This window comes from Atta cephalotes, assembly GCF_000143395.1.
Source record: "Atta cephalotes unplaced genomic scaffold scaffold00004, whole genome shotgun sequence".
NCBI lineage: Eukaryota > Metazoa > Arthropoda > Insecta > Hymenoptera > Formicidae > Atta > Atta cephalotes.
The window spans coordinates 3,238,442-3,249,321 of record NW_012130068.1 but is presented as its reverse complement, the minus strand read 5'-3'; the positions used below and the strand labels follow the sequence as shown (position 1 = coordinate 3,249,321).

Sequence of the window (10,880 nt, the reverse complement as noted above, 5' to 3'; positions counted from 1 at the left end):
AGAAATTTTCTGCGACAAGTCGCGCGTTTTTTCCGTGCCGAATGACGTCGCGGCATGACACATAACGCGTATGCGAGCTTATGTAACGAAGCTATGTATTGAAACAAAAAGTGTTACGAACTTCAAAATTCAAGCGGCTGTAACATTCGTTAAAAATGAACGAAATAAATTTAAAAAGTGAATTTTAAAGCTTAAAATCTCTACTTTTGAAAAGTCACTGTGTCTTTTGAATTTTTATAAGTTTAGTAATTTTTACATATAGAAAACTACGAGCTGAACAAAAAGCTGAAAAATGATAAATTTTGTTCTCACTTTATTGTGTGTCACATGTCTAAAAAAACAACTTGCAAAAAATTCGACTTTCTAACATAAAAGCTTAAAATTTCCTTACAAAATTGTTTTTAAAAATGAGATCCCATTAAAATTTTTTTGTTACTGAGTTACCGCAAATTAAATTAAAGGAACAATTTGACTTCGATTGTTCACAACTTAAATAAAAATTATCGTAAAACAATTTAAAAAACAGATTCTTCATTTTCCAGAGTTCAAAGCTGATACTTTGTTTTATTGAATGGTATAATTGCCAATTAAAAAAAATAACTATGTAGAGAGAGACAAGTGAAGTAACGTTATGAATTTTTGTTCCAACCCAATACAAGCGTTCATTCATTCAACCCGGTCGGCTATTTTCAGAACGGCGAGAGGTGCTCTCTCTCACCCCTTGCGTCTGTTCCGCGTAAGGTCGATCGCGAATATACAGACAGTAATGCTTCTGGCGTCACGTCTACCGCGAGAAAGTGAAGCCGCGTTTTCCACTATTGATTTGGTGATATTACTTTCCGGGACAGTAGGCATTCGATGCCATGCTCTTGTTTGAAACTCGAACTTGCGTCCCCGCCGAAGATCGATAAAGCGCCGAGCAACATCCTGCGAAAACTGTCGCATGTGTCAGTCGTGTTGGAAAAATTATACCACGATCATGTACATGTTACGATGTAATCTGATTAGAAGCAACATTTTTCGATGAGATTTAACCATGATAGAACGACCAGAATTTTTATGAATCTCGTTTTCTTGTTATTTCTTCATATTGTTTTTATTTTTCTCCTGTTCTCAAATTATCTAAGCTCCTCATGTATCATCCTTTGTAATGTATCGTGGAAGCTGCGCAAATAAGAACGTCATTCATAAAAAGTTCTTACGAGACGGATGATAATGATGATTAATGTCATCGATCGTAATTATCGTTAACGAACGATTCTTTTTGGTATTAGTCGAGTTATTCCTGGCGCTTCTGAACTTAATTAAGCGTGGACTTCAGTGAAAAAGCCCTCTCTCGAGCTCGTATTGCGAAACGAATCCATTTACTCCCATTGACTGCTTCAGCAATAGAACCATTCGTAAAATAATTTGAAAGAGGATAAACAGTTAGAGAAATTAAAAAAAAGAAATTTGTTGTTCTAACAATTGTTTAAAAAATGATGTTCCGCTTAATCCTCCTTTAGCAGAACATCATTTTTTTTAAATCTGACGACAAATTTTTTTTTTATATTAATAAAAAAATGTTAATTAGACTTGATTTTACTCATTTTGTTCTGCTAATTTGTAAGATGTAAATTTTAAATACATAGTGATGAAGTTGATGCACACAATGTGCTTCTTAATTTTTCGACGAGAGACATTAAGAGAAATTATATGTTATTTATTTTATTTTATTTCTATGTTTTTACGAATTTTTTCTTTGCAATAAAGATCAACAAATGTGAATTATGATTTATTGCAATTAAGAATATTTTATCTCGAGTTTATTTGTCTCCAAACGGAAAGAATTGCAGTCTGAAGCATGTATGTTTCTTGGAGATATGAGTGCGTGCACGTATAAATAATTATCTCGTGTTTCGTTTCCAAGCATTTCCGCGAACACCATTAATATTCTACGATCTTAGGAAGATTTTTCTTTTCTCGAGCATTGATACCAAGCTTACCTTTCAGAAAAATCATACATGTTAGACACGCTAACTCGCAAATGGCGAGCTCATGAAATCGCGCTCGCTCGTTAAGAGCAGGAGACGATAATTAGAGAATATCGCTGTCGTGGCTAACTCGCGACGAACTATTTTTCTGCACGAGCCTGGTGCGTGTCGTAATTATGAACGAAGACGGAAACAGAGCATAATTATTCTCCAGCTGTGCAACAGTGAGCAGGCAAAGCGTATGCGCGAATGAAAAGGCAGAGAAAGTTACATTTGTCACAAACGGTATAATTTGTTTTTGTAAACTTTTGAGTGAAGATGCTTTTTTTTTTAACATTAATGCACGTCGTTATTACACACAATTTATTATTTTGTTACAGATGGACAACAGATGGTGCCAACTCTTTGCGAACTTTCGGCACGATGCGTGGCGTCTCATATTCCCTTCGAGCTGGTGGAGCATTTCTATCCACCTGTACCGGAGCAACTTCAGCTGAGAATAGCCTTCTGGAGTTTTCCCGATAACGAAGAGGATATACGACTTTATTCATGTCTCGCAAACGGTAGCGCTGATGAATTTCTTCGCGGCGAACATCTCTATCGTGCTAAGACCGTTAAGGAGCCTCTACAAATCGGTAAGACGATCTTTAAAGAAAATTTTTGAATAGTAAAGAAAAGAAAAACTCGTTTTGTTAATATTCCATGAACTTTTAATATTGGTAAATATATGTAATTAATTTGACGATGATTGATCTCTATAGAAAATTTAATGATATGTTGAAAATAGACAAACGAGAATTTGTGCAAAAATTGGCGGGCAGTGCTTTTCATACAAAATTCCGCTTTAATAATAATACCGCTTTCTTTTGATTTTTATTTTAAATCAGTTTTTTTTATTGATTGCCTTCCTTTACACATATGAACTATATTGTGAACAGGATTTCATCTGAGTGCCAGTGTAAATCCGCAAACGAACGGGGTCAGAGCACAGTTCAACGTTGCTGTAACGTTTGATCGGCGCAGAATTACATCATGTAATTGCACCTGTTCCTCAACGGCCTATTGGTGCGCGCACGTGGTAGCTGTTTGTCTGCACAGAATACACATGGTATGCGCATGTTAACTTTAGGAAGACCGGCATCGAGCTAAATGAAAGGAGACGAATGACGTTCAGTAAAATTCTTCACTTTTTTTTTATATTTTTTATACAATATATCACGTGTGATATGTAGTCACAAACGAAATATGCGTCCCTTCAGTCCTTTATTCAATCCTGATTGATGTGAAAGGACAGATTTTATTTTAATGTTACGCAACATTCTTTCAGCCAACGCAAGTATGTCTGAGAGCGCCAGTTAGTGAATCTCTGTCACGATTACATCGGGAACAATTGCAGAAGTTCGCTCAATATCTCATCAGTGAATTACCTCAGCAAATTTTACCCACAGCCCAGCGACTCCTGGACGAATTACTCTCAACACAGCCAAGTGCTATTAACAGTTATTGCGGAGCTCCCGATCCAACCGCCGGAGCATCTGCTTACGATCAAACCTCCTGGTATTTAGATGAGAAGACATTACACGATAACATCAAGAAAATTCTCATCAAATTTTGCGTGCCGGCTCCCATAGTCTTCAGGTGAACAGCAGCGCTCTAATAAATCAGCTGGCGCGCCTTCGCCGCGATAACCATTTAACATAATTCATTCCGTGATGTCCTTTTCAGCGATGTTAATTATTTGAGCACCACCGCACCTCCAGCCGCTTCTGAATGGGCATCATTGTTGCGACCATTGAGAGGTCGCGAGCCAGAGGGAATGTGGAATCTCCTTTCCATCGTGCGCGAAATGTTCAAGAGAAATGACCGTAATGCCATTCCTCTGCTGGAAATCATCACGGAAGAGTGCATGGCATGCGAGCAGATTCTTGTTTGGTGGTTCAACACTAAAGTTGCCTTACTGAATGGTACCGGATATGGCAGCAAGCATAATATGAACAGCAATGTGCACGCTTCTCAACACGCGTGCTCGTCCCTATGCGACGAGATTGTAGTTCTCTGGCGATTGGCCGCGTTAAATCCTGGTCTATCCCCATCAGAGCGTGAAATGTTGCATGCTCAATTTATGGCTTGGCACTTGAAGATCATAGATAAAGTGAGCATTGCATATCTCACATTCCTCTTTCTTCTTCCTTTGACAAAGTTAAGTTTATAACGACTTTAATTGCGTGTTTCAGGTTGCCAAGTGTCGTGGCAGTTCCGTGCCGCACAACTCACACAATAGAAGTAATAGTTCACAGAAAGATTCCCTGAAACATGATCTCGCAGTCTTTACCGGATTCAAGTCAGCGCTCGAAGCTTGTTATCTTGATTGGGATGAATATATCTTACCGGGAATTACATATACCGCCGAGAATAATCCTATGTACCACTGTCCCTTTACGTGTTTTCGGCATGCCGGAGATACAAGGACGGAAGTAAATCAGGTTCGTATCTTAAGTCTCTTTTGCAACGGTTTATAATAATTCATTACTATATTTCATTAAGAGAATATTAAGAAATATTAAGAAATATTAAGAATATTAAGAAATATTAAGAAATATTAAGAATTTATTCGAATAATGAACCCATATTTTTTTAGGTAAATTCTAGTTCAGCGGTATTGAATTATCAACCACCAATGTCCCATCATCATGGTCGACGGTCATTGAATGTTGGTCTTGTCGAGTTCAGCTACTTAGACAGACGACGGTTGAATCCGCGTGAATTCCCATTGTGTTCGAGAAGTGGAGGTGGCGATGGAAATCGTAGCAGCGTTAGCTCCGAAGGTTTCTGTGAGAATGACACCGACATTCCTGATATATCTGAGTCTCAGGTTGTTCTTAGACAAGGTTGTGCTCAACTAAATAATTGCGGCGATACCGATTCGCAGGTCATTATTTCTTCATTTGCACTCGAATTTATTACATTAGTATTATATATTTTTTATATAGTTCTATATTTTTTAAAATTATATTATGACAATGCATTATTATAGGAAGGGGCTGGTAGCGAGTCATCTTCCAACAGTAACGTTAGTATGAAGAACGCTCAAGGCTCGGACAAGCATCGCTCAAACGCCTCGTCCGAGACACATAGTGATAGTAGTGATAGTAGTAATAACAAACCTGCCTGCGAGAACGCGAAGTGCAGTAGGACGAATATTGCGGAGTGCCGTGATAAATTGCGTGTTGTGCCCAAAGGGGTCAGTGGTAAGAATGAACAAGAATCCGATCAAGAAAAGGAAGCTGGGAGGCCATTCAAAGATGAAAGCTCCTCATCTAGTAGTGACAGTCCTTCTGGTGATGAGTACAATGTTTACTACTATGATCCAAAAGCTGTGACCAATAATAGTAGCCTGCCGAATAAATATGCTAAAAGCAATATACATACCGCTACTACTCAAGATGCCAGTGTAGTTCTAAATAATTTAAAGAAAACGGAAGATCCATGGGACATTTTATTCGCGCGGGCAGAGGGACTTTATGCTCACGGTCATACGAGAGAAGCATGTATTATTGGAGTACAGTTAGCTGAAGAACTTTTGGCCAATCCTCCCGATCTTGTAATCGAAGGACCGCCAGTGCCAGTTAAGAACAAACGGAAGAGGGTATGTTCTTTTAAAGATAAAAATTATTCGCTTTTAATTAAAATAAATATTATGAAGAAATGTTTAACTTGGCGTTACAGCAACATGTGAATCCAGCATCTCATCAGGTAACGTGTCTCGCATCGGCGACTTTAGCAAAATGTGGATTTCTATGCACAGTACTTGCTGAGAATCCAGAATATCATAATTTGGCGTTTCGCGTGGGTCTTTTTGGTTTGGAAATGGCTAGGCCACCGGCTAACACAAAGCCTTTGGAAGTAAGACTAAACAATGAAAAAAATGTAGTTTTATTGTTCGTGAAATTAATGCTTATTTTTAATTTAATTAGGTTAAATTGGCTCATCAAGAAAGCGAATTGGTAGTTTTGCTAAAAAGAATTCCCTTGGGACCGACTGAATTAGCTATGATAAAACAAAGAGCCGAACAATTGAGAGATGGAGTTATGAGATCAAGAGGACATGCGCTCTTACCCATCATGTTGGCTAGTTTTATTTATGATGCACTCGATGTACCAAGTATGAAATATTTTCTTAATAATATGTATCTTAAATATTTTATTTTATAAAAATGCATTTTATTCTTCCATGAATAAATATCTAATCGAATCATATTTATATTTATATGGAAAAGAAAATATTTCTTTGTCAAACAGAGAATAGAAATATAAAATATTTCACAGGAGTGAAACTACCTGCAGAAATTGATCCAAATCTTGGATTTGATGCCGCTGTGGCTGTCTTGGGATTGAAGGCGAACGTAAGTGAAGCAGATCATCCACTTCTTTGTGAAGGAACTCGCAGGCAAAGGTAACATTTATACTATCATATGTATAATATTCATATATTATATATATATATTATATATATATTATACATATATATTATATAATATTCATATATTATATATTATATACGTGTATATGTTTACATGTAAATATTTATATTAATATAATATTAATATTAATAATAGCATGTACAATTTTTTTTATTTTCAGAGGAGATTTAGCTATTACTTTACTCGTACATTACAAAGATGATCCGGTAAAATTGGCTAGAATAATGGATAAGTTGCTGGATCGAGATGTTCACCAACTTATCAAATCACCTATTCTTAGTAGTTATTATACTGCTAATCCTCCCACAAAGAGTGAAGTAAGAATTTAAGATATTTTCTGCAATACTGGGTACTACAAAATTTACACATAACGTTTTCTGAATTTTAGATGGCACGATTTGTTCACGATGAAGAACGTTCATCTCCTTTAGCTGGGACTGATAATGGTGGTGAAAACATTATTGGTGCTAACAGTAGACCTCATAGTAGTACGAGCGCAGAATTAGACGGTGGTATAAGTGCATTACCTATACAACCGCAAATTGTGCAGCTACCGGTGCCTATTAGAACTAAAGAAACACGGTATGTTTTTAGAAAATACGCAATATAACATATATTATGTGGCAATTTGTATTTTTTGTTTTGGTCGTCTAGGTATAAGAGCAAAAGGCTATATCCATCTATTCCAAATCAACCGTCAGAAGCAAGCGCACACTTCATGTGCGAATTGGCAAAGACGGTCTTATCGAAAGCTGGTGGTACCAGTTCTACTTCATTATTCACTCAACCATCAACTAGTCAAAATCATCATGGTCCCCATAGAGCACTTCATATGTGTGCTTTTCAACTCGGATTATATGCCCTCGGTCTCCATAATTGCGTTAGTCCGAATTGGCTCAGTCGTACATACTCAAGCCACGTGTCCTGGATAACCGGCCAAGCAATGGAAATCGGAGCTCCAGCGATTTGGTTTCTTATTGACAGTTGGGAAGGACATTTGACTCCGCCTGAAGCTGTCAGTATAGCTGATAAGTCTTCGAGAGGTAGCGATCCAAATATGGTTAGAGCAGCAGCGGAACTTGCTTTATCTTGTCTACCGCACGCGCATGCTCTTAATCCTAATGAAATTCAGAGAGCTATATCTCAGGTATATATAATGTAATCAGATATACTATGTACAGACAATTATTAAATCTTTTATTTTCTTATAGTGTAAGGAACAAAGCGAGGCTATGTTGGAGAAAGCTTGTATTACGGTAGAAAATACTGCAAAAGGAGGCGGTGTTTATCCAGAAGTGCTATTCCAAGTGGCAAAATATTGGTACGAATTATATCTTCGGGTAAGTTTGAATAAAATAAATATATAATAATAATAATAAAATAAATAAATCGTTATTTGATAATGTGAATCAATTAATTTAATAAACATTTCTTTATATTTTTGTTTTTAGCAAACTCCCGGTGGAGATCAGCAAGATGAGATTTCTCATGATCCTCTACAATTAGATCTCAATGGAGTATTATTAGTTGATCCAGGACCTTCTGTGGATCTGTCGAATACTCAAATGATGCCTGGTCCGGCGCAGACAGTTGTCGTTACCAGCACGCAACCACCTCCTCAACATTATACTCATCCAACAATTACAACTTTGGCGCCTTTAGGTAAACTTATCCCTTTTTTCTTAGAATTATCATTGAATTTCTTAAATATTATCTTATAATGTTCCAGGTGTTGGCATGCCGTACGCTGTGGGCCCATACAGCTTTGTACATCCTCATCATTCTATTGCGACATTTAGCGGTCCGATGCCTTCGCATAGAGTCACTTTACCACCTGCACCACACATGCAAATGTATCATCCATTTCCACATCATCCTGGACATCCTCAACATCCACCACATCCGCATCATCCATCTCCGGCCGCTCCACCTCCACCTGGACCATATTACACACCGCAACCTCCTCCACCCACGCCGGGAACGCGCCATTTATATACGATGCAACAACCTATACCTGTAAGTATTATTCTATTGCTTATTTTTAATTTCAATATGTATTATAAATATAATTTTCTATTTAATTCAGGTCCAGGCAGGAGTAACGGGTCCTCTTCCTGGACAAAACAGCTTGCCTGGACCCACGTTAGTTCAGACGCAATCTATGATATCAACTGTGAGAGCTCAACCTCCGGTAATTTCTAACAATATAATACATATGTATGATAATGTATTAGCCTTAGATAAAAATACTTGATTTTTTCGCTCCAGGTTCATAGGCAAAGTCAGACATTTAATCAACAACGGACTCTCGTTTCTGCATACCGTGTAGGTATGCTTGCGTTAGAAACTTTGGCTCGTAGAGTGCACGATGATCGGCCTCAAGCCAAATACGCACGAAATCCACCCTATGGAGAGGATGTTAAATTTTTGCTGAGAGTTGCGAAACGACTTGGTTCACATTATATGCATCAATTGTGCATCTGTGCTGTAAATAGCATTGTGAGTCCTTTTGTCCTTCATCATGTTGCTCTGGAAGCAGCTCAATATCTTGCTAGAAATAATCCGGCGCTCATCATACAGCACTTGAGGTCTGCCTTATTGGCTCCGCTAGTGCACAAATGTCAACAGATGTTAGTATTACTTTTTATAATATAAAAAGAAATAAAAGATGATTACAAATCTCGAATCAGTGTCAAATAATAACTTGTGATTTTGATTATTTTGATTTTAGGTACATTCAGTGTATGCATCAAAAACTGTATCATTTAACAGCTACTGATTATGAAGAATTTGCCAATATTGTTTGTGCAGCAAGGGCTGCTTTTCAAATTAATCCTGAAGGAAATACTCAGTTCAAGGAATGGTTACAGTCCATCAAAAGGTAAATCCAAATACAAAAGATTTTATGATGTATATATACATGAATAAAGCTATAAGAAATTAACGATATTCGTTTTCTATATAGATCTCAGTCTTGTAATAAGGATCTCTGGGCGCAGATCAACGCGGCGTTACAACAGACCGGTAAATGACACAGGACGGAGCCAGGCGTGACGTGGCTCACTTCCCTTCCTCCTCACCCTCAACCATCCCTGCCGCCTCCACCACCGACAACAACTCTCGTATTACAGCATCAACATCCCTGTCACTCCCATCCACAGAGCGTCGTATGCGTTCACGGGCTGGCTACAGTCAATAAGCTCGCTTGGGATAAAATCTCCATACCATGCATTATTGAGGAACCAGCGGCACATCAATTACCGCCACCTTCTCAACACCAAATAACCGGACTACCGGGACCATCTGCATGGCAAGAACCAATCGACAGCCGTGGTTCTCAGGGGATTAATAACAGAGACGAGCGAGATTTATCTCAAGTTTAGTTAATGTATCTAGAAACGCGTGAGTAGTTGATGATGATCAAGATGATCAATTGAAGAAGATATATAAATTCAGATAGATTTAATATGAATAAGTGAAAACAGCTTAATGAAACTGCTAAGTATAAGTTTGTGTGTTAAGTTTTACTTATATGCATTATGCTCGCATGGTAAGATTTACATAGAAACGAAACATTCAGTGCGCTGATTTATATAAGAATCATCTGCATAAAGTGTGTGTGATATGTGTATATTATACTAACGGCCATGAATCAAAATTCATGTTCTGACTTTGAGTCATATCGGATGTGCGAGCGAGTCATAAAGTACGCGTAATATTTCTTTATATTAAGATAAATTAATTCTGGGTAAATGGAAATAAGCTTAATAAATTTAGAAGATCCATTTTTTATATTTTCGTTTTTCTTATGGATAAATGCAGTATATGATTGCCATTATTTTTTTTAACTAAATATATTATATATGTATATAATATAAATATATTATATATATATATATAATATATAATTAAATCTGTTGAAAAAATGTTGCTTTTAATTTAATTTATTATTGTATCTGAATTTGATACTACTAATTAATATCAATAAAATAATCATAGATTGAACATTATTTATATAGATATATACATATGTATATATAATAAGTGTGAAAAGAACAGATATATAAATAATACAAATAAACGAAAAAAGCTTTATTCGGTTAAAGCAGAGATTTTAATACTTAATAATATTTTTACATAAATTTTTTTATATATCTTTCAATTCGTGCTAACTACGCATTGATTATTTGTCTTAAAACAGTTCTGAATCTGAAATAGTAATATCACAAATTAAATTTATAATAATTAAAAAATTGTCGATTATCTTAATTATTCAACAATTTAATAATGATGCTAAGAAATATTTTAAGCTATTGCAAAAAAATGTATTGCGAAAAATACTATTCAAGATGGAGTAATATTTTTAGAATTTGCTCGAATAAGGCTCTTTTCTATTGTTTTTGCTTATTTATAATTTATGCATAAAC

The 10,880-nt window shown here is 36.4% G+C and overlaps 1 protein-coding gene across 1 annotated transcript; it reads left to right on the top strand.

Annotated features, from left to right (window-relative positions):
* Positions 1 to 2,364: 2,364 nt before the first annotated feature.
* Positions 2,365 to 9,485, top strand: LOC105625927 (zinc finger SWIM domain-containing protein 8). Its single transcript, XM_012207236.1, has 20 exons — positions 2,365 to 2,608; positions 2,912 to 3,081; positions 3,301 to 3,611; positions 3,699 to 4,125; positions 4,208 to 4,456; positions 4,612 to 4,902; positions 5,008 to 5,619; positions 5,700 to 5,876; positions 5,948 to 6,134; positions 6,299 to 6,425; positions 6,614 to 6,770; positions 6,842 to 7,035; positions 7,108 to 7,600; positions 7,665 to 7,793; positions 7,905 to 8,115; positions 8,183 to 8,469; positions 8,540 to 8,644; positions 8,722 to 9,083; positions 9,185 to 9,334; positions 9,419 to 9,485. Exons 1-20 carry the CDS (start codon positions 2,365 to 2,367, stop codon positions 9,483 to 9,485), a joined length of 4,950 nt encoding a protein of 1,649 aa, XP_012062626.1.
* The last annotated feature ends 1,395 nt before the right edge of the window (positions 9,486 to 10,880 follow it).